The 21,957-nt window shown below is 43.2% G+C and overlaps 4 protein-coding genes across 5 annotated transcripts; 2 read left to right on the top strand and 2 right to left on the bottom strand.

The window, feature by feature from the left end:
• Nucleotides 1-1,195: 1,195 nt before the first annotated feature.
• On the bottom strand, nt 1,196-5,803 carry eif4ebp3l (eukaryotic translation initiation factor 4E binding protein 3, like). Its single transcript, XM_070963464.1, has 3 exons — nt 4,919-5,803; nt 2,906-3,082; nt 1,196-1,802 (listed from the first exon to the last, which is right to left on the bottom strand). Exons 1-3 carry the CDS (start codon nt 5,049-5,051, stop codon nt 1,774-1,776), a joined length of 339 nt encoding a protein of 112 aa, XP_070819565.1. The 5' UTR covers nt 5,052-5,803; the 3' UTR covers nt 1,196-1,773.
• Nucleotides 5,804-6,832: 1,029 nt separating this feature from the next.
• On the top strand, nt 6,833-15,776 carry acsl4a (acyl-CoA synthetase long chain family member 4a). Of its 2 annotated transcripts, none has more exons than XM_070962435.1 (15): nt 6,833-6,930; nt 8,812-9,263; nt 9,343-9,520; nt 9,604-9,713; nt 10,220-10,358; nt 10,461-10,611; nt 10,934-11,057; nt 11,209-11,280; nt 11,443-11,582; nt 11,674-11,846; nt 11,929-12,003; nt 12,120-12,308; nt 13,081-13,195; nt 14,139-14,296; nt 14,423-15,776. In XM_070962435.1, exons 2-15 carry the CDS (start codon nt 8,907-8,909, stop codon nt 14,578-14,580), a joined length of 2,139 nt encoding a protein of 712 aa, XP_070818536.1. In that variant the 5' UTR covers nt 6,833-6,930; nt 8,812-8,906; the 3' UTR covers nt 14,581-15,776. The 2 variants fall into 2 exon arrangements, with proteins under 2 accessions (XP_070818536.1, XP_070818537.1); XM_070962436.1 differs by having other exon boundaries at nt 6,838-6,930; nt 8,831-9,263.
• Nucleotides 15,763-17,459, bottom strand: nxt2 (nuclear transport factor 2-like export factor 2). Its single transcript, XM_070962437.1, has 4 exons — nt 17,280-17,459; nt 17,038-17,124; nt 16,290-16,434; nt 15,763-16,082 (listed from the first exon to the last, which is right to left on the bottom strand). The coding sequence occupies exons 1-4, from the start codon at nt 17,295-17,297 to the stop codon at nt 15,898-15,900; spliced, it is 435 nt and encodes a 144-aa protein (XP_070818538.1). The 5' UTR covers nt 17,298-17,459; the 3' UTR covers nt 15,763-15,897.
• A 237-nt stretch (nt 17,460-17,696) lies between these two features.
• On the top strand, nt 17,697-21,948 carry psmd10 (proteasome 26S subunit, non-ATPase 10). Its single transcript, XM_070962789.1, has 5 exons — nt 17,697-17,908; nt 17,990-18,088; nt 18,358-18,504; nt 21,039-21,205; nt 21,520-21,948. Exons 1-5 carry the CDS (start codon nt 17,795-17,797, stop codon nt 21,671-21,673), a joined length of 681 nt encoding a protein of 226 aa, XP_070818890.1. The 5' UTR covers nt 17,697-17,794; the 3' UTR covers nt 21,674-21,948.
• The last annotated feature ends 9 nt before the right edge of the window (nt 21,949-21,957 follow it).

Raw genomic sequence — 21,957 nt, 5'->3', positions numbered from 1 at the left:
TGCTGAAGATATATAGCCTACTTAGACATCATCAGTAGCTGCTGGTGTCATTAGTGCTGAAATCAATATTCATGCCTTATCTGCCTCAACATGAGTCATATATATTCAGTAAATCCACAATTACATATTTGAGATAACTGCCTGGTCAAATACCAGCAGGTGTCACACCCCACCCCCACATAGCAGAGAGGCTACAGTATGTCCACCCTCAGCGCTGCAGCTGCCCTCATTCCTTAAGGCCAGGCCTGCTCCCACACTCAGCCTGCCTAATCTACAGATCAGTGTCTGGAACGAGCACACATACACAGCCCTGACCCTGTTCATGAATACACAGTGTATGTGGGTCTGGTTAGCCTTCAGCCTTTCATTAACATATGCTGAAGGTGCACTCTGAGTTCAACCCTGTTGCTCAGAAATCTATCTTCAGCTACAGCTTCAATAGACTTCAATGTGTTTCTCCAGTTGAGTATGTCAGATGGTCATAAATTATGATAATTCAGACTGTTCAATATTCTATCTTGAGCAACATAAATCCACGCATACCTTTGACCTTAATGCTAAAAATTTAGCCTAAAGCAACTGCTTCACTGCTTAATCAATTCAACACAGATAGGCCAACTCTGGCTGTGTGAGGAGAGTCCACAAAAACATACTGCTCCATACGGGACATGGTTATGCAACTCATTAACTGCTTCACATGAAGGTTTCTGAGGCCACATGCTTTTCCATTACACAAGGTGGTCCGAGGCTGTTACAGACAAGCTCTTGCTAATTGAAATAATTCCTCTTAGCTATGCTGCACAGTCAGCACTCATTAACAGCCATAAAACACAGATTTGTCCCCTATGCAATTACATGCTTTGAGCTTTAAGTGCCAAAGTTTCTTGTCATGAAAGAATAACATTTAAAACTTTAATATCAGTTGAGAGAAAGTCCTACATTTTAAAAAATATTAATACAATTGAGGGTTTTTTTTCCAAACAAATGTGCTGTCCATGCATGACAAACAGACTGGATGTTAAAATGGTACGAGGTCGAGGTCTTTGACAGCATGCAGCTCTGTGAGATAAGAAAATATTACATAATGGTTTTATTACACTTTGGACGATAGATAGTAAGAATAACACCATTATCAACATTAATCAAAATAAAATGTGGTAATCATTTAATAAATAAAAACACATGTGACTGCTGATAGTTCGATCAGCCTTTATTTGAAATTATTCACATTTAATCCCTCCTTCCGCACAAAACAGAGCAGGAGCTGATTTTCAGTAGGCCCTGACCCCCAGTATTAGGAGACACGTTTGCCTATCACAAAGAAAGTTAGCCATCCTTTTAGGGGGAAATACAACAAAACAAAACTGATGCCTGCAGTGAAAAATTCTACATGTCGTAATGTAATCATCTCATATTCCCCAACTTAAAAAAAAATAAAAATAAAAATAAAAAAAATCGGCTACATTGTACAATTTTTCTTATTTACAAAAGATAAAAAAGTTAAATCAAAATGGACTTTTCCAATCCTGCTGCAGCTCTGAAGTGAGCCAGCAACCCATCTACCCATGTAATACCATGTCTTTGCTTAACGTACATTTTTAGGGTCAAAAACACCCTACAGTTTTCTAGCTTCCCATTCTGTTTGGTTCCTCACAAAAGCTTTTATTTAAAAAAAAGGTGAAAAAACAAAGCTTTAAATGTAATGCATTACAGTCATGAATGACCTTGGAGGCGTTTTAACTCATAACTCTCCACAGGAGGTAATACTGGAGCTCAGATGTCCATCTCAAACTGGTTGTCATCTGTTGAAAAAAAAAAAAAAAAAAAGGGGACAGAAGAAACAGTTAAAGATTAAAAGTGAAGATATTTGACAATCAGCTGACAGCTAACATTGCCGTTTGAACCCCAAAGCACAACCACGCCTTAACGGACTGCAGAGAAGATGGCAAAGTACAGACATCAATACATTCATAACTGGCCAGACAAAAACACTTGAGTAAAAGGGTGTAGCTTGCAAATCGAAAGGCCATGACATGTCCTCTGTTTACGTCAACCCGGACAAGCAAGACAAGAGGAAAAAGGGGGTCAACCCTAAAGCCCATGGTCTTCAGCTTGACAGGGGGAATGGAGAGGGACAGATTGATGGTTGGATGTATTTCGCTGAATAATAAATTGCTGTCTCAACCTCCCCTTAAGCCCAAACCTTTGCTCACATTGCCACAAGAGAATTGCTGCCAAAACATGGTATTTTATCTCCATCAAATCATTGTTTCCTCTCAGCAACAACAAACTAACAGCAGACACTATAACAGAGAACATCTCTCATACAGTCTGAAATATATAATAATTACTGAGCACCAAGCCAGTGGCCTAGTTTTGAAAGCCTGCTATGCCCAATGACGACACAGCCCCTGAAAGACAAAACTAACACATGGTGATAATGACTGATCACTCCAGTCCCAGTCCTTAACACAGCACAACTGCTGTGCTGCAAAAATGCAGGCATAGCATTGGAGGAACACATGCTGCACCTATCTGCTGTATTAGCGCACGCTGCATACTCATGACACTTTAAATTGGCGACTCAGTGTGGAAACAACCGGGTTGCAAGTTCCTGAGAACACTGCATTCAGATGGAAAAAGCAGTATATTGTAGTGTAGTTCTCTTATTAGATAAGGCTACAAAATAGCAAATTGTGGGACATATTTTGATCATATGAAACAGTTAAAGAAAACAAAAACATGACAAATGAGATGTATGGACATGGTTGCTAAATTCAGTAACTTCTGGATGTGTTCGTAGACATTAATGTGAGAACGTGTGTTTAACTGTATTGTTAGTCCATGCTATAAAAGTAGTCAAGCTAATTTCGAACTAATTTGTGCATCTTGTTTGGTTGTTTACCTGCAATGTCCTTCTCTTCCTCCTCAGCCTCCTCTTTGAGATCCTGCAATTTCCCAATGGGGTGTGTAGCAGGTACTGTTACCCCTGGGATCTGGGGCAGGCAGCACGGGGGGGTCCGGGCAAGAGGGGAGTTTCGACAATCCAACAGAAACTTCCTGTCATAGATGATGCGGGTACCTGTGTTTGAGAAGGAGGAAAAGAGAAAATCTGGTGTTCGACCTGCAGTAAACCAAGCGTCAAATCTCACTTCCTAAAAAGACGTGAAGTAAATGCTCCGAAGACAAACACAACAGACCAAACGTTGGAAAATTACAGGATAAAAAGAGGACCTTGTTATTACTAGACTGCCTATGCATCTTGGCAAGGTGCACATCTGAAGGGTTAAGTATGATTATCCTCCACCGGAGGGGATTTGAGTAGGAAAAGGAGGGCCCTGTGTGTGCGCAGAGGGGAGGGATGAGGGCTGCCACTGCAATGAGTTCTAGGAAATCCAAGCACAAAACATTCTGTCTTTGAAGCGAGAGGCCTTGAGATTTAAGCCACATGTTCCGTTCTATGACTGAGTGATAGCTTTTAACATCGATGGCAGATAAAACATGCTTGCTTGCGTATATATCAAAGGAAGGCTTTTCTCGAGTTATCTCAGCTGCGATTTAAGCTCAAAGCTCCACATGAACCCTGCAGCTTGCCACATCGACAACTTACTTGGCATGTCTCATGTCTGTCACCATTTGGACTTAGGCCAAGTAAAATCAGTGTCATAAAGGCCATCTTGTGATAAGTTTGACCAGGATTTGACTGAGTCAAGGAGTGGTATGCTGCTTTTTTTATTGGAGTTCAAACCGTTCTGTACAGTATCTGCTCAACCTCTCTACAAGGAAAAACATGTTATGTAATGTTACTGCAGTTCATCCTGGACAAAGGGAGAGAGAAAGAATTGGGGCGAGGAAAGGGGGCTGGAATGCAAGCTTTAACACAGGCAATGCATTGCAAGGCAGCATTGGAGTGCGGATCAGTTACAGTATGTTGGGGAAAAAAAAGAGGCAGTCTGAGCAGCGACACATGGCATGACCCCAGCAGAGTGAACTGTGGAGCACATTAAGTGGAATACAAGTCAAAACTGCATGTTGCATGTTATATATATCTCATACACCCATGCATTAGACATCGCCTTCTCCGCTCAACTTGGACAGAATGTTCTCTACTTTTCCTGAAATGCACAGCAAAACAGCAGCAGGGATAGGACAGCCTCCAACCCCTCCACCACTGCCAATCACTTTGCTGTTCAGGCAGCTGGTCACATACACCCTCTTCAAATACCGAGTCACGGGTTAGACAGCTCTTGTTGTCTTTAGACGTCAGTGTTTTTGATGCAGAAACAAAGTGACTGTGTGCTCAGACCTCAATGTGCGTGGAAAAAAGGGTCAAATAAATATATGTTTGACATGCATTTGCCAATATTCTTGTGTATGCAAGTCAAAGTTACTACTATTGTTACACTATCAGCTATGGAAAGATATACATGCTGTTTTACTATGTAGTTTTGTTTTGATTTTAAAATGTGGTAAAAGTACTTCATTCATACTTCATCACTGATTGTTTCACAAAAATTGTCCACTTTCCCAAACCATCAAAACAACAGCAAACTTGTTGGCAACATGGAGGCTGCAGCTGACTGTCAATGTGTAAAATGATGTGAGCCACAAAGCATTTTTCCAACTTCGCCCGAGTTTGGTTTTAATAGGGTTGTTCTGCAGTGTGTTTTAGGGCGAGCTCAGCTGTATTTCAATCCAATATTTTATCGGATGCTTTGTGTGTATTGTTTGCAACTTCTCGCGAGAGCTCGTCGTTGAGCCGTGAGTATTTGCACGTAAGCACAAACTGTTGAGTTACAGGCTTGCAAACTATCCCCGTTGAGTTCTGTTGGACGAGCGCGATTGAGAGAGCAAAAAGTAGATTAAACATGAAGCAGTATTATTCACAGAGAAAGCGTAGTACTCGAAAAGTCCTTACCTCCAGGCGTGGTGGAGAAGAGGGTCCCTCCGGGCGTCTGGCTGTAACAGTCGGGTAGTTGGGACCAGTCCTTCAGGGTGAGCACCCTGGTCGGGATGGGGCAGCTTTTAGCTTCATTTGTGCCGGTCGACATGCTAGCTGCTGATGGCGGAGTGGGACAAGTGTTTTGAAAAGTTCTCAAACTCGCTATATAACACTCGCTCGCAGCCTTGAACTAAGACCTCAAAGTTGTAGGTGCTTTACAACTAAGTTTCCAACGTTAAGTTTCACAGCTTCAACTTGCAAACTGAAATAAACGAAGTCTGGGGCCCAGTGGTGTCCGTCGATACAAGCAGCTTCCGAATGCTACCATGTGCTATATGCAAGTAATGTCTGGATGGCAGCGTGTTGCACCCGCAGCTGCAGGGGCCACTCGTGATGTTTTTGTACTACAGCTATGAGACACGTGGGGCAACGGCCATGTGGTGCGAATGTTTTAACATAAAGGACAGTCCGTGTAGGCGGTAACGATGGAGTTAACAACTGAATGTTAGATGACACAACATGAGATATAAGATCTGTTGGAGCTTCATCCCTTCTGATGTAGCTGCACAAAGGGTTTTGCCCTATAAAAACCATCAGTGCAAACAAACAGATAGGAAATAAAAATACTCCAAATAATTAGATCTGCAGAGAACGGCTACGTGTTAAAAAGTGTAGATGTACTACCAACCTGTATCATTCAAATCCTTCTTTGATACAGATGTGCAGTATAATGCAACACAAAATTGCGTTAATGGGTCGAAAACGACTGACCATGAAATTAGATGTTTCGGAGTGGGGTCGGCGTGGCCTTCTCTGGTTCCTAAAACACGCGCACCTCCATCACGCTACTCACTCGACAACACTGCCCCCTGCAGGCGCAGAGTGTGCATGGCTCTAACTCAGAGCTCATCACTTAGCGTCACATCGATTTCAACACCAATAAGGGCTTTATTGTTATCTCCTGTAGTATGTGCTTTTCTATTATGATGTGATGCTTAATTGTATCATATCCAGTTTTATTCAAGTATGTATCTATTTATCAACTTAGTGTTTATTTTCTAATTGTTATTTGTGGTTTGTGTGTTTTTTCCCCTTTTCCGTGTTTTAGTTGTATTTATTGTATTACTTTGAACCATTCCCTCCCATATAATGTGGTAATGTCTCACTGTTGTACATTGGTTTTATTGATAAAGATGTTTGAGGAAAAAACCGACAAAACTAAACAAATAAAGATAAATAACGAAAACATGATCCAAGGCTGTGTAGATACTGCCTGTTGAGTTTTTCTGCTTTCTTCTGAAATATTAGTTTCTTCACAGCGGATACAAAACGGGAAGTAAGGCACACTTTCAGTTCCTTTCCGGTTTCATATAATGAAGTTACTCCTGCTTTCCAACCACTTGAGGGCGACATCGCCGTGACATTTGGGCCACTGTTTTCATGCACGTAACGTGAATATAAAATTACTGGGGTGATAAGAAAAGATTTTTGAACAAATTGACCGTATATGATGGGACTTAAGAGGTGCAAATAAAAGAAATGTTAAAAAAGCAAACTAACATTAATTTGACCGATAATCCCTGGCGTGCAAAAAAACATGATTTAGGTTAATAAATGAAAACGGAGCTATCTGTTTTTGCAAAATGAACGGTCCTTTACGATGTAAATAGTACTGTTTTTATGTCTTGACTGATCACATTACAGCCAAATAAACAAGCTACCTATACAAACATGAAGGAACAAATCTCAATAACATCCTGTAACAGAGGAGGCATTTACTTCCTGTAAAATATGTTTTCATTTGGTAACGTAAAGGGGAAAAAAAGAAAAAAAAAAAACGAGGGCAAATCCATTTCGGCCGCTCATTGGTCCAGAAATATGGAATCAGATGACGTATAGTTCCGGGTTTCGCGGCGATGAAAAGAGGTAACTTTCGGTCATTTGTGGGGAGGACAGACACGACTGGCCGGGTTTTCACACTGCTGAAGGTAAGAATGGCTCAAGGCTGCCAGCTAAGCGGGGTATCACTCTCTAGCTGGCGACTGTAATCTCATTACTGCCTTTATCCCTTTGTAGATTCATGGTACGGTTAATTGTGTGTACAGCGTTGAATTGGGTTTAGCTATATCCTCGGAAGCTAACGTAAATCAACTTGCCGCCGGTTGCTCAATGATGCGGGCTGTGCCAGCAGCGTGCGGCGGCTTTTGTCATCACTTTGTCCGCCGTCCCGCTTCGCCCATTGTCAGATTACCGCCGTAAAACATGTATATAAGGCTGGATTCACCTGACTGGTCATCTTATCGTTAAGATAGTTCTGATAAATTCTTATATCGTGGTTTCGATTTAAAAGTAGCTATATGTAATGGTTCTAAGACGTTTTTCGAAATAAAGGTTTATAAGTAGAAACTACTCTGCCCACACTGATTTTGGGCGACTGCCTGCCTATACAATCAGAAATTATATGTGTTACATGCATGGCTCCAAAATGGCTGCGTTATGTTACCATAGAAATAACCCATACTCAGGTGAGGAGCGTATGACAGGACATTTGAGGAAGACAGGTCAGACTGGGTTAAGATCATCATACTGTCTTCACTGAACGTGACTGTGGCAGAATATTTGCATTCACCGCATGTGTACCTGTCTGTTTGCCATAATGCATTGCAAATGAAGGGATTTGGATTACGTGTTAATTCATATGCCGGTGGCAAAAAAAGTTACTGAACGAGTGTATGCTTTTGTTGGGGAAGAATGGCTGCGAGTTAACTACTGCTTGTGTCCCTAAACCGAAATTCTCAACGCTCTAAAGGCCCAAGGCAAAATTCTGACATGCAAACATCAAGCATCACGCTTAATATTTACACTCTGGAGTACAGCCAGGTGTTTTAAGATATACAGCACAGACATGTGACGTAGACAAGACCTATGATTCACCGGAAATTTGAATCACACTCTGTGGAAAGAGAGGCCTTCAGGACAGGGAGGGCTGGTTACATTAGGACATTTGGTTTTTGTATGTATCATAGATAAGATAACGGTGCGTAGATGCGTGGTCTTGTTGGTAACTTATCAGAAGAAGTTGTTTTTTTTTCATCCAGTGTTGCGGAAGTCGTATCATTCAAGATCTGTGTTTTTTTTGCCATGGGAGTGAGCTCCTCAGCTGTTTTCTGTCACTCCTTCATCCACCCTGCACTGTGAGGCCCTCGCTGAGCCGAGCCCTGGAGTGGCCTTTCTCTGACCACAGAGTGGGGTGAGCTTCCAGAGTATTGTCATTGGTCGTCCGCAGCTTGATCCTCTTGAGCCTAACTGTCAGGGCTGTGGTCATTGGACTGCGGCCAGACTGGTCAGAGGGGCCGCGTCTCAGCGCTGCTTCCATGACCTCCATCCGCACTTTATTGTTGAAAGGTAGACAGGGGCTCGTACACTACAAGAGGGGGGAGCTGTTAAACCACACCCTCGTAGGACGTCTCCCCTATGACTGAGCATTGAGAGCTAATACATATAGAGAGACTGCTTACAAAGCAGGAGGGAGGTGAGTCTATGATGACTGATTTGACTGTCAGATTGAAATGGTACTTTAGTTCGTAGCTGACGTAGGTAGTCCGGGTTCTGTTTTTTTGTTGTAAGTGTGGCAACCAGCTTCCTCTTCTTGGCAGCCGTTTGCATGTGACCGATATTTGGGGTGAACATCAATCCAGACTTTTTCTGCTTTGATTTTTGACTTAGTCAGGTTTGTATCTGTCGCAAGTGTCTTTTCTGGTGGTATTTTCTCTTTTTTTTACATTTCTAAGGTGTGACATTTGGGGGACAGTGGATATTTTCATACTGCCATTGTGGATTCTTAAAATTGGGCTTTTCTCTCAACACAGTTCTTCTTCCACACCTCAGACATCTGTGGGACCAGCACACCATCCAGACCACTGCTGCTCAGCTGCCTTCCACACGCACTCCTCCAGAGAACAGTATGGGTCTCCAGTCAGACTCTGCGCTCCAGTCTATCCTCCTCTTCCCAGTCCACCTTCTGATATGGCTGTACTCCGTCCTGTCATTCCTGCCCTGGTACTACATCACTGGTGCGGGGCAAAGACAAGCTCTGTCCAAGCGGATAAAGGCCCGTTCCACTTCAGGCCTTGCAGAGGGACCGTACCGCTCTGTGGACCACTTCGATTCTCTGGCCACGGAGGACTTCCCAGGCAAGGACACACTGGATAAGCTGTTTGAACATGCTGTGCAGCGCTTTGGCCAAGCACAGTGTCTTGGCACCCGAGATATACTGAGCGAAGAGAATGAGATTCAGCCCACTGGTAAAGTGTTTAAAAAGGTAAGGATTACTACTTTTTTTTGAGGGATGCTTGTCAGGAAGATGTCTGATGTTGTAACTGACTCTTATTTCCTTCTAGCTGATCCTTGGAGAGTATAGATGGCTCTCCTACAATGACCTGGACACCATAATCAGTCATTTTGGCAGTGGACTGGCAGCTCTGGGGCAGCAGCCCAAAAGCAATATTGCGATCTTTTGTGAAACCAGAGCAGAGTGGATGATCACTGCTCAGGCTTGCTTCAGGCGCAATTTCCCATGTGAGTATGAGCAGGATATTACAAGACATTATGTTACTAAGTGTGAATAATGCATTAACTGCTGTGTTTTGAATTCATTGCAGTGGTGACATTCTATGCCACACTGGGAGAGGAGGCAATTGCATTTGGACTGAACGAGACTGGAGTCACGCATCTAGTTACCAGCGTGGAACTCCTTGAGACGAAGCTGAAAGTGAGTTCATCCCCCACCCATTAGGAGATGATGGTTTGGGATTAAATAGATCATTTCATTCCCACAGAATGACAGTGTAACTATGTGTGCCTGTTGACAGTATTTGAAACTATACATTACCCGATTTCGAATGGCATGTTATGTTTGTCGAGCTGTTTTTAAAGCAGGTATAACAAAATGTTGGTTACATCAGGACAGAAAATGTGAGCGATTTATGCACAGATTTGATTAAAGTCTTTGCATTTTCCTAGAAGCCACACTTGAGAGAGGATCAGAAGGATGTTAACGAGAGAATGGAAAATAGTAATAAAATCATTTCCATAAATGAGATAATATCTCAAACAGACATCTTAGATTCCCAGCCTATTAAATGGGTCAAGCTCCTGCCCTTAACAAACATTACTGTATGGCAGCGAATATGGAGCGAGAAATCCCTATTTATAAAAGGAAGTCATGTGAGTAGATATCCTGTTGTGATAGCGACTTTGTCCTCTCTTTGTGTCCAGAATGTGCTTTCGCAGATCCCGAAACTGAAGCATGTGATCTACGTCGACGAGAAGAAAGTGAGCACAGAAGGCTACCCAGCAGGACTGTCCATCCACAGCATGCAGGCCGTACGAGAGCTGGGCGCACTGCCTGAGAATAGTGTGTATTTCTGTGACTCCTTGGTTGTGCTTCTTTGTCAAATTCAGGGATGACAGACTCACACTTTGAGTATGAGACAATGACTGTTTGTTTGACTCGCAGTGGGAAGAGCAATTGTGAAGCCCCAGCCCTCTGACCTGGCTGTGGTGATGTACACCAGCGGCTCTACGGGCAGACCTAAGGGAGTCATGATTGTCCACAGTAACATGATTGCGGGGATGACAGGCCAGTGTGAACGCATCCCTGGACTTGGGTGAGTTTCAGCATCGGTCGTTTAGATTTAGTGTGATATGACACACAGCGGGGTTTCCTTGACCATCCTAACCCCGATGTCACAGCTCTTCCCTTCAGTCTTTTTTTTATGTAGTCCAACCAAAACAACATTCTCTTAGAATTTCCCACATAAATTTGTGCTGAGACAGGCTTTCAGGAGCAAGATAACCACCGCTCGCTAGCTATCCAGAAGTGTAAGGAAATGGGTGGTACTGTGTTTAGTCTGAACACTGGAAGGACGAACAGAAAACGTGTTGTAACTGCCAGCCCTCACCTTTTCTTTCCTCCCTGTGTTCTGATAGGCCTAACGATACCTACATAGCCTATCTGCCCCTGGCTCACGTTCTGGAAATGACAGCAGAAATCTCCTGCGTCACATATGGCTGCCGGATCGGCTACTCATCCCCCCAAACACTGTCAGACCAGGTAATAGCCAGCACCCACAGCAGGTCATGTTGAGTGTTTCTTGGAAACATTCCAGGGTGTGGTTGCTAATACTTGACCACATTATTGATATCAGCTTAATCGTTGTTGCTGTAATGTAATCAGTACCGCCAACTGTTTTTTTCCTCTTTAGTCCACTAAGATAAAGAAAGGAAGTAAAGGAGACAGCTCTGTGCTCAGACCCACCCTGATGGCAGCTGTACCAGTAAGAATCCTGCTTATATATTCTTTCCTCTGTCCATCACTCACTACTCTGTTCTCCTTCTCTCTGGGTTTCCTCCTCTGATTGCTCAGAAACACAAGCTTTTTATTTAACCCGCTCATTGTGAAATCTACAAATGAAACCCACGTGTTTTCTCCTTAAAAGGAAATCATGGATCGCATCAACAACAACGTGATGAGCAAAGTGCAGGAAATGAGTTTCATCCAGAAGAAGCTGTTTACACTGGGCTACAACTATAAACTAGAGCAGATCAGGAGAGGCTACGACGCACCGCTCTGCAACGCGTAAGAAAGCACCACCTCTTCCTCCACTGTCCTGAGAGGCGGGATTGAGTTGTTCAACTTAAAACCAAACACAGCTGTCTGTCTTTTGCAGCCTGCTGTTCAGCAAAGTGAAGAAACTGCTGGGAGGACGGGTGAGGATGATGCTGTCTGGAGGAGCCCCCCTGTCTGCAGCCACGCAGAGATTTATGAACGTGTGCTTCTGTTGTCCAGTGGGCCAAGGCTATGGCCTCACTGAGACCTGTGGAGCAGGCACCATCACGGAAGGTAAGAAGAGAGGCAAAGCGCAGAGTGAGAAGAGAGTGCGATGACTAGTGAGATCGTAAGAAGATTGTGTCTTTTGATACAGTTGCGGACATCAGCACCGGCCGCGTTGGAGCTCCTCTTCTGTGCTGCGAGATCAGACTCAGGGACTGGGCTGAAGGTAAAGGCTGAAGAATCTGTCTGTGCATGCTGTACTTAAAATGCAGAATGAAAAGTATTTTTTAATGACAGGGTAGTTATGGGTTGCTTTCAAACGTCACTTGCCAATTTTCACAGGTGGCTACACCAGCAAAGACATGCCAAACCCTAGAGGGGAGATCCTGATTGGCGGTCCCAACGTAACCATGGGTTACTACAGAAACGAAAAGAACAACCAGGACTTTTTTGTGGACGATAAAGGTCAGAGATGGTTCTGCACCGGAGACGTGGGAGAGGTTTACCCAGATGGCTGCCTGCAAATAGTGGGTGTGTATATTTCGTCTCAAAGCAGTAACATTTTATGGCAGGGATGGGGAACCATTGTCCTATCAAGGGCCATTTCAGTTTTTATAACATCCCTCGAGGGCCATACTAAATTATTGGACACATATATCATGCTAATCTAATGGTGGACAATGCTTCTCTTTGGCGTCTGATGCCTCATGAGAGTGTTGACGATGTCACTCGCAGTCAGTCAGTGCGTGTCCCCTCACAGTGGTGCGCTTTGAGCTCATGGTTGCTTTGCAGCTCACTGATTTCCTGTTGAAGGTTGTCAGGCACGTCAGCTGGTTCCACATTACACAGCAAATACATTCAGTTCGTTTTGTTTGCTTTTTATCTCCTGAAACATCTCATGTCTTGTCAAGTGCCCGAAGGAGTTTTGCACAACACTGTCTCTGTCAGATTCACCCAAACTCCACCAAAGCGCATTGACAGGAGCATTTGTCCTTACAGCTCATCCAATTAAGCATATTTCAAGCTGTAGTGACACAGACAAAATGTTTAGATGCTTTTAAAAGACTTTTTTTGTATTTCTGATTTGGGGACCAGATCAATCCGTTTTGCGGGCTGCGTCCGGCTAGGAAACTGGACATTCCCCACGCTTGCTTACATCTGTCATCTGACGGTGTTTATAGACACACTATTCATACTTAATTTCATGGAACTGATTCACAGGCAACGTGGCTCCAACGTCTGACACACAATCTGCGCTTGACAAACAACACTGCTGTAAACAGATTTTTATTTCCACATTTAGACCGCAAGAAAGATTTGGTGAAGCTGCAGGCCGGGGAGTATGTGTCTCTGGGTAAAGTTGAGTCTGCGCTGAAAAACTGCTCTCTGGTAGACAACATCTGCGCGTACGCAAACAGGTGAGTAAGGTTATGGAAAGTTCAATTAGATGAAATGCGATTTGAAGTCACGTTTCTTCCATATTTACCTCCTCCACTTCTTCCATATTCCATATCGTTAGGTGCAAACGTATCAGCTGACCTATGGGTAGACGAGGTGTTTATGCTCCGTCAATGCTAAAAGGTGTTTAATCCAATACAGTGTCGCACACAGATGGCGTTATTCCAGTCATGCTTCCTAAATTCTTTCCACATGTCTGACCTCTGTGTCATAATGTCGTCTGAAGCCACTCTTTCACATAGTTAAGATAAGATATACCTTTATTAGTCCCACAGTTTCAGGTATTACAGCGGCAAAGTGGATAGCAGGAATATAAGGCATCAGTAAAAAAAAAGACATTAATATCAAACAAACAATAGAAACAAGGAATATAAAAAGTATAAAAATATGGACAACAGGTACTGATTGGAAGTGCCTCATTTTTAACGGGTAGCCCTCCGACAGCTGAAACAGTAGCTCTGAGGGAGCCTCCAAAGGTGTGTGTTTCAATTGTAAAAGCTACACCGTCAACTGTAATCAGTCTAATGACTGTCAAACACATGTCCAAGGAGACGCCTAGGCGGAGTCGTGTTCCCTGTTTGTACTGTGAGAAAAAAAACAATGTGGTTTAAAACCTGTCTGAACCAGGATATCCAGCTAATACAATGTAGGCAAAGAAACAACTGAGCAGTTTACAGCAGTCAACAACATTTCTGAGATGCTTCAAGTTCCTGTTTGTCGTACCTAAAGTCTGCTTTCGTATTGTACATTATATGTTGGACAAATTACAAGTACAAATATTTGTTCACTATTACACAGAGCTGTTTTTCTCCATTATCATATTCTGAATTAGAGCTTGCAAATATGGACAAAATTACAACTCTTGATTATCTTAAACCTCATTTCTAATGTTCCTCCCTGCAGTGAACAGAACTACGTGATCAGCTTTGTGGTTCCCAACCAGAAAAGGTTGACAGAACTGGCCAAACAGAGAGGCATACTGGGAACATGGGAGGAGATCTGCACTCACCCCGACATGGAAAAAGAGGTTCTGAAGGAGATCAAGGAGGTCGCTGTTAATAGTAAGAGTTGATTGCGTCTTTTCACAATACTTCTGTCCTTATCTTATACCTTTGAGTAGAAAAGAGCAAATTACTCATTGTGCTTTACCGTGTCTGTCTCGTCCTCTTCACTCTTCTCTCACATAGTCAAACTCCAGCGATTTGAGATCCCAGTGAAGGTTCATCTGAGTCCAGAGCCGTGGACCCCCGAGACAGGTCTTGTCACAGATGCGTTCAAGCTAAAGAGGAAAGAGCTGAAGAACCACTATCTCCACCACATAGAGAGGATGTACGGCGGCAAATAGCTTTACTTTCACCCAAGAGTCCCTATTATCACCATAACCACTGTTTTGATCTGTAAATAGTCTTCATGGTACCCAGTTGGATTTTTATGCTGTTTGTGAACCATAGGCATCAAGGTGAAACTGTGTTGGAACAGAAAAAAAAGCTGAAGTTGTAGATAGCCATAGCTGTTACTCCATTTGTGCTGCTTTTTATTCTCGTGTGTAGAAGTTTTGATTGTCAGAGATACACTCAAGTGGCAACTCTTGTTCCATGAAAACGTTCTGAGGCCATGACAGCACTCGACTGCCACCCATCTCAATCTGTTGGCCCTTTGTAGCTGATGAAAAGTACCACTGTCCTCCACATGTTGTTGATGCTTTGTTCTTACTTTCATTGAAAATATTAACAGCTGTAATCATCACGGAGGCTTGTCATGCTCTTTTGTAAAGTTGGAGTCCTGATGTTACTGTGCCTTCAGTCTGCAGTACCGGAGTCGTCAAGCAGAAGCAAGTGGCATCCAGATAGAAACAGTTTACGCTTTTGTTACAAAAATGGCTAAATCGCCATGTGAAGTTTACTTGAGGCTTTAGGAAAAATGTCCCCACCTAGAGACTCATTGACATGGATAATGGAGAGTTATTCACCATCATGTCTTGCCTGTCCAGTTTTTTTTTTTTTTTTCCAGCCAATGTTGGTTTATTTATGTTTGTTGTCATGTCAGTTTATTCAGAAAGTAAGACCAAAATGTGTAAACATAAATGACTCAGGAAGATAAACAAATGTTTTAATATATGAACCTGTCAAGTAGTGGGTTGCCTGTATAGAAAGTACTTGTCAGAACTCTTGTGGACACCTTATTTATTAAAGAGCAAGCATGCTTAACTAGTAACCAACTGTTAAAAGCTTATTAGCAAGAGCCAGTCAGAACTGGCCTACTGTAATACTGTGCGTATTTTACCTCAGTTAACAGGTTAATGTATAATTTGGTATCATAAGGTTATCTGAAGTCCAGCTCATTTTAATATTATAGGAGTGTTTTGTATGTATTTTTCAAAGTGCTATTGTGTTGATGGATTTGCATCATTAAAACTTCAAGGCGCAGACGTTGACAGTCACTTTACAGTTGGTCGTTTTGGTGATCCTATTTGTATTTATTACTCCATCATTAAGCACATGCCTTGTTCACATTTTGAGAATAAACATCTTTTCGTATTCAGTGTTGTAAGACATTTTCATTTTATTACAAAAACATAGTGAACAAACAGCATCTTGTTTTCCAGGATTTGCGCTGCTGAGCGATCATACGCTCAGAGGACAAGGCGGAGATGAGGAGAGCCTCAGCTGTTCCAGTCCTGAAATCTGAAACAGTCACTCGCAATCTTCCAAACAGGCTGGTCATTGTTGGGTGTGGCCTGAGCTGTCAACAGAAAGTTCTGGTTGAAGAAACGCTGTTTATTCCCTTCAAATTTGACTGTACCGCCAGTCACCACGAGCAGAGTCGTCTGTCCTTGGGTTGCTTGTTCTGTGAATAAAGAAAGGACATATTGATGCTGGCTTAGCATGCCTTCAAGAGAGGAGCACCTTAAATAACAGTCATCATCTAAATGTTTTCACACCTGAATTTGCTTGCTTTGCTTGACATTTAATGCTCTGCGTCACATTTATAGTGTCCTCTATGAAATCACAACACCAATAGCACTTGCACAGGTTTAGAGATGGCCCCACTAACCATGAACTGGCTGACAGTCCAGCGTGTGGACCTGGAACTCGCTCGAAGGCAGCGACTCAAAAAACTCGCCCAGGGCATCCTGTCCTGACACGGCATTCCCATTCCACACCAGGGTCGCCTTGTCCAGGTAGAGCCGGGTCAAGTTCTGAGAGGCAGGAAATGAGAAAAGTTAGCAGAAACAGCAGCAATTTCATCAAGCAAAAGCAGAATACATACAGTATATGTGCTCTACAGCCCAACCAATGCTGGATTTTTGGGACCAATACCTTCACTGACATTTAACAAAAACATCTGAGATTAATAAACTGTTAAAGATCCCTTAAATCTCATATGATGTGTGCTGAGTGGGACATTTTAAAGTTGGAAAATAAAGTTGTCTCCTCTCTCTCTCTCTCTCTCTCTCTCTCACACACACACACACACACACACACACACACACACACACACACACACACACACACACACACACTCTCTCTCTCTCTCTCTCTCTCTCTCTCTCTCTCTCTCTCTCTCTCTCTCTCTCTCTCTCTCTCTCTCTCTCTCACACACACACACACACTCACACACACACACAAACAAACAAACAATTTTGGACTGCAATTTCTAATTATTGGTGGACATATACAACTATATCTGTGAACCTAGAATCTGGGGCTATTATTGGCCATGCCGATGCGTTGGTCAAGTGCCAATGCGCTTATACAAATGATTTGAATTACTCAGAGTACTGATCGAGACCATCACTCACCCTCCTTTTCTTATCCATGCAGTCGTAATAAATGTTGACAAATTCTTCTGAATATCTGCATGACTGGTCGACGTGGGTCCTGAAATCCTAGAGAGACGATCACTTATTAAAAGCTGATAGCGATTGATCGCAGTCATCTCCTTCGCTAAGGCGCACATTGGAAAATAGCTAGCTAATGTTAGCAAACTTTGCGTTAGCTGCTCGCTTTCAGCATTTGAGTGTAGCGAAAGTTTCAAACTTACCACCAGCGTGTTTGCCATATGTACAGATATACGGATAGGAAAAATACTTAATACTGCGATCAGAAGGATAGTGGAAAATCTTTTCAAGCATCAATTACGGTGGATTTTCTTTTACTTCATCAATTAGCAGCCAACGCAGCCATTTTTGCTCATATATTTCTTCCTCCGGGCACCCAGTATACCTACCAAAATAAATGTCTGCGTTTTAGTTTATTTGAATTGAAGGCCACTGGTGGTCCCAGCCCACAGACAGAGTTGTTTTCCAAAAGCCCCATTCATTCAGTTATTAAATTCTGAACAATAAATGAATTAATAACAAAGCGACTCGTCAATTCTGCCTCGTTGTCGGGCAATGCTGCCGATAGCGTTTTAATTTGAAGAGGAAAAATCGACCATGCGGAAGTGGCGTTCATAATTTCCTGAGTCATTGCCCCTGTGGTTCAAAACTGAAATTAAACGTCTCCGAAGGGTGTTTACTGGGCTGCTATAAATTTACTTTGACACTATATATAACAATGGAGGGCTCTGTGTCAAATGTGGAAATTTGTAATTTTGCGTACTCGGGGCAGTTTGAGAAATTAAAACAGTGCATTCTGTCTGATAAAACGCTCGCCTGCAAAACGGACCAGGTAGGAATTCATGTTTCCAAACAATTACAGATGCTATGTGACGTTTTCCTCGTTTTCACCCTGAACTTTCTGTCGTTTCAGGACCGCAGAACCGCCCTGCATTGGGCCTGTTCTGCCGGCCACACGGACATTGTGGAGTATCTGCTGGACCTGGGAGTTGAGGTGAACCTGCAGGATGATGTAGGTCTAACGGTTCTTCCAGCACTGCGACCTCCTCTGTGCAAAACAAAGGGTGATGCAGTATGGTTGTCCTCTAAGGTGGAGGACATTTAATAGCAGATACGTGCACCATGCAATGTGATACTACAACACCAGCCAAACTGTCTTTAAAATAACACAGAAGAATTAACACCTTTCTGAAACTGCCTCTTTCACCCATCAGTGTTACTGATGTCAGATCAGTTCAGGTCATTTTGTGAAATGACTTCATGTGATGTGTGACTTGCCAGGCCTCGTGGACTCCTCTTCACATTGCGGCGTCTGCAGGCAGAGAAGACATAGTGAGATCGTTAATATCCAAAGGAGCTCAGCTGAACTCAGTGAATCAGAACGGATGCACCCCTCTGCACTATGCTGCCTCCAAAGACAGATATGAGGTAAAGTTGCCTGATGGTTTGATATTTGTATTACTTTTGTAGACCTGCAACAGCTGATTTTCAATCTACCAATTATTCTCACGATTATTAGTTTAATCTATAAAATATCACTCCCTCTGGGGAAACTTCAAAGAAACTCCATTTAATATTTGAGAATAACAGCACTGTCTCACAGTCAGTTGTGTTATTCTGCAGTGGAATAATAGTAGCATTATCAGCTCTGAACCAGAAGCTACTTTATGGGGAAACTCCCTTTGCCATTCTTTTCCCTTTTCTACATATTTAAGTGTGATATGCTATAACTGAGAAAACCACTCAGAGTTCAGTCCAGCCTATCACTACACTGAAGGTATTGTATCATTAACTTGTGATACTGAAGTGAAGAGAGTTCAAATTAGGCTGATAGTTAAGATATTTTGTATTTAATATATTGTCAGCCGTCATGAAAGTCTGTGTTTCAGCACACATTGATAAAATTTCCTGAAATAAAACAAGAACAATAACAAGTCAACAGAGGTTTTATTCTAGAAGATATTATAATCTATGACAATGCACTGGCTTTAATATTAGCTTCACATGCCAGCCCTTTCAGCCTCTTGTTTATGTTCCTGTTTAACTGTTTTTTTTCCCACTAACCACACACACAAGAAACAATATGTAGCTAAACTTTGGCATTTGCCCTTTGCCATTAGGTGATAAACATTATTTTAAAAGCACTTATGAGTCCAGAGTGAAAAATGTTTTGGCTTTTAGACCTAATGGGCTCTATTTTTGAGCACAGACTTTGGTATTTTCGTGCACTGCGCTGCCGGTGCAACTACTCCCCCTTCTCATCTCAGTCCCACCCAGTGGCACTACTTGGAAAGAGGGAGGGGAGAAGACGTGGAGTGGGTTTGACACAGCCGAGTCCAATCTTATTTTTTTCTGTAAACTGTGCAATATTTTTGGTTTGTAAATACTATTCCCGGTACACCCTTTTGTATAAACTTTGTGTTAACTGCATGCACTTTGTCTTTTAATATTCTATTCTGTTATTGATGCTGCTGTGAAATTCGGAATTTCCCCTTGAGGGACGAATAAAGGAATATTGAATTGAATTGAATCTTCACCAATAACACCAGCTCCTCGCCTCACCTTTAAAAACGGTGCTGGCGAGGCGCATGGCAAGTTTCGAGGATGACTGAGCCCGCGCAGGAAAGTGTCCGACGCCCAAACTTCTCCCAGGAGGAGACTGACGTTGTGGTCCGGGAGCTCCAGGCTCACAGTGGCCGTATCTACGGCCTCGTGACATTTATTTCAATACTCTCTATCTGTTTAGTGTGGAAAGTTATTGATCGTCAGATGTTTTTTGAACTGATGTAACCGCAAAAAAAAAAACAAAGCTCCTCCTTTCCCATGCGCTCTGCTGCTCTCCCAGTTGACACGGCACATGCAGTTCGGCCTCTCTCCGTCTTAAGTCCCTTATTGTGTCCTCCATGAGTTCATAGTGACATCCACGTTGTACAGCCATGTTGTGTAAAACGCAACATGCCACGAAGAATGCACCGACACTCTGAGGGCTGTATGTCAATGAAACAGCTGTCTGGTCCATACATCTAAAACACATTTTGAGAACCCCAAATGTCCATTCGATGACTGACCGAGCACTGCTGATAACCCTGTTAAAATCGCAGTGAAATGCCAGACACTGTGGAAACCTGCCTGTGAGGTATTGGTGATGTGAGCGCACGACTCCGCCGGTTTACGAAAATCCACTTGCCCGGCGGTGCGCCAGTGGCGCACAGAGTTGACCAGGTCTGGGGTGGCGAGCTTTCAGTGCACTTTTACGCCACCGGCGTGGACCGAAATGGACCAAAAATCCAAATCTGCCGGCTGATTATGCCGATACCTCCCCCTGCTGCGCCGCAGCGCCCATCCTGGCGCACCTCTGTGCACCTCGGTTTACCAAAATAGCAAGTGCGCTGCGGGCCCACCTGTGCTGCATGACAATCCCACTGTGTGGGGTGCACACCCTGCGCCCCGCCAGGGGCAGGGACAAAAATAGAGCCCAATGTGTCCAGGAGGTCTTTAAGGGAACTGTCTGGACTGCACTTGAAGAAGTGTACACAGTAGTAACACTCACAAGGTATTCTCTTTGAGAAGTATAATTGGCAGTGGTACTCCAAAGATGCGGTTTGATTGGTGGTTGTCACATGCATTGCATCATTTCATCACAACTGCAAAAGCATACTGTGACAGTTATTATATCGTATACTGTATACAATTAATATTTAATATGAAATTGGAGTTTAGAAAATTCTTTTGCTGTCAGCAACTTACAGAAAGTCCCAAACACTAGACACCTAAGTTTTACATCTATTTATTGGTTGGAATAAATGACTTAACATTGGAATTTCACAATGAAACATCATCCTTTCTGAAACCAAGAGGAGAGGATCTGAAAAGGTGTATCTCGTGTAAATGGAAAGTCCCTGAATTTAAAAATAGCTTTCTTGTCAGTGACTTGTGGGTAACACGACTTTCACTCTTTACAGATTGCCCTGATGCTGTTGGAAAACGGAGCAGACCCCAATGCCACAGACAAGCTGGAGTCCACTCCCCTTCACAGAGCGTCTGCCAAGGGCAACTATCGCCTCATCCAGCTGCTTCTCAAACAGAGCGCCTCAACCAACATCCAGGACTCCCAGGGCAACACGCCGCTGTATGTGTGAATAAGTATTTGATACAGCAGCATGGCTTGTCACACATACAGTTCCAGTGGAACACTGTGGGCGGAAACCACAAACCAATAAAGGTTCACTTCACCTAAATTGAAAAGCTGTTTCCTCACCTGCCTTTGGTGGTGTCCAGCCTGCAGCTAGGCTTGACTTTATGTGCTTACAGTGGAGATTGTGACCTCCACCCTTATACAGTGAAGGTGAATGGGATTTGGCATGTGGTGCTTTTAGCCCTTTAAAATGAAAAGCATTTTGGTATTGACATGTTGCTTTTTTTTCTTTTCTTTTTTTTAACCAGCCACCTTGCGTGTGATGAAGAGCGCGTGGAAGCAGCCAAGTTGCTGGTAGAACATGGGGCCAGCATCTACATTGAGAACAAGGAGGAGAAGACCCCCCTCCAGTTAGCCAAAGGCGGTCTGGGAAACTTACTGCAGCGGATTGTGGAGGGATGATGGATCTGCTGTGGTCCTGCTCCAATCCACACCAGTCAATAAGTTACATAATGAGAATTCTCACCCCAGTCAGTCCTCCCCGAGCGGCCCGGTGTGACTAATTCAGATGTGTAGCAGTTTGAAGATTAGACAGAGGAAGGAAGAGAAGTGGACTGTACTGCGTCCTGCTCCTCAGAGGGGGCAGGGAAGCTGCTCAGACCATAGGTGTCTGATCAAAAGCACTTGGCACGCAGTCTGTCCAACACTGCAGCCTGTTTTCTATGAAGTTTGAATTGTTGCAAGAA

Source organism: Chaetodon trifascialis, chromosome 5 (assembly GCF_039877785.1).
Source record: "Chaetodon trifascialis isolate fChaTrf1 chromosome 5, fChaTrf1.hap1, whole genome shotgun sequence".
Lineage (NCBI taxonomy): Eukaryota > Metazoa > Chordata > Actinopteri > Chaetodontiformes > Chaetodontidae > Chaetodon > Chaetodon trifascialis.
The sequence above is the reverse complement of the archived record's forward strand: the minus strand, read 5'-3'. Positions and strand labels throughout refer to the sequence as shown.

Coding starts and splice junctions, on each gene's coding strand:
- eif4ebp3l (XM_070963464.1), bottom strand. CDS start 5,051: ATGTCGACCGGCACAAATGAAGCTAAAAGCTGCCCCATCCCGACCAGG. Junction 3,083..4,918: donor CTTCTCCACCACGCCTGGAG/GTAAGGACTTTT, acceptor TCTCAAACACAG/GTACCCGCATCATCTATGAC. Junction 1,803..2,905: donor GGAAGAGAAGGACATTGCAG/GTAAACAACCAA, acceptor TTTTTTCAACAG/ATGACAACCAGTTTGAGATG.
- acsl4a (XM_070962435.1), top strand. CDS start 8,907: ATGGGTCTCCAGTCAGACTCTGCGCTCCAGTCTATCCTCCTCTTCCCA. Junction 9,521..9,603: donor CTTCAGGCGCAATTTCCCAT/GTGAGTATGAGC, acceptor AATTCATTGCAG/TGGTGACATTCTATGCCACA. Junction 11,281..11,442: donor CCCTGATGGCAGCTGTACCA/GTAAGAATCCTG, acceptor TCTCCTTAAAAG/GAAATCATGGATCGCATCAA.
- nxt2 (XM_070962437.1), bottom strand. Junction 16,435..17,037: donor GCATGGATAAGAAAAGGAGG/GTGAGTGATGGT, acceptor CCTGCCTCTCAG/AACTTGACCCGGCTCTACCT. Junction 16,083..16,289: donor GGACTGTCAGCCAGTTCATG/GTTAGTGGGGCC, acceptor CTTTATTCACAG/AACAAGCAACCCAAGGACAG.
- psmd10 (XM_070962789.1), top strand. CDS start 17,795: ATGGAGGGCTCTGTGTCAAATGTGGAAATTTGTAATTTTGCGTACTCG. Junction 17,909..17,989: donor TCGCCTGCAAAACGGACCAG/GTAGGAATTCAT, acceptor CTGTCGTTTCAG/GACCGCAGAACCGCCCTGCA. Junction 21,206..21,519: donor TCCCAGGGCAACACGCCGCT/GTATGTGTGAAT, acceptor TTTTTTAACCAG/CCACCTTGCGTGTGATGAAG.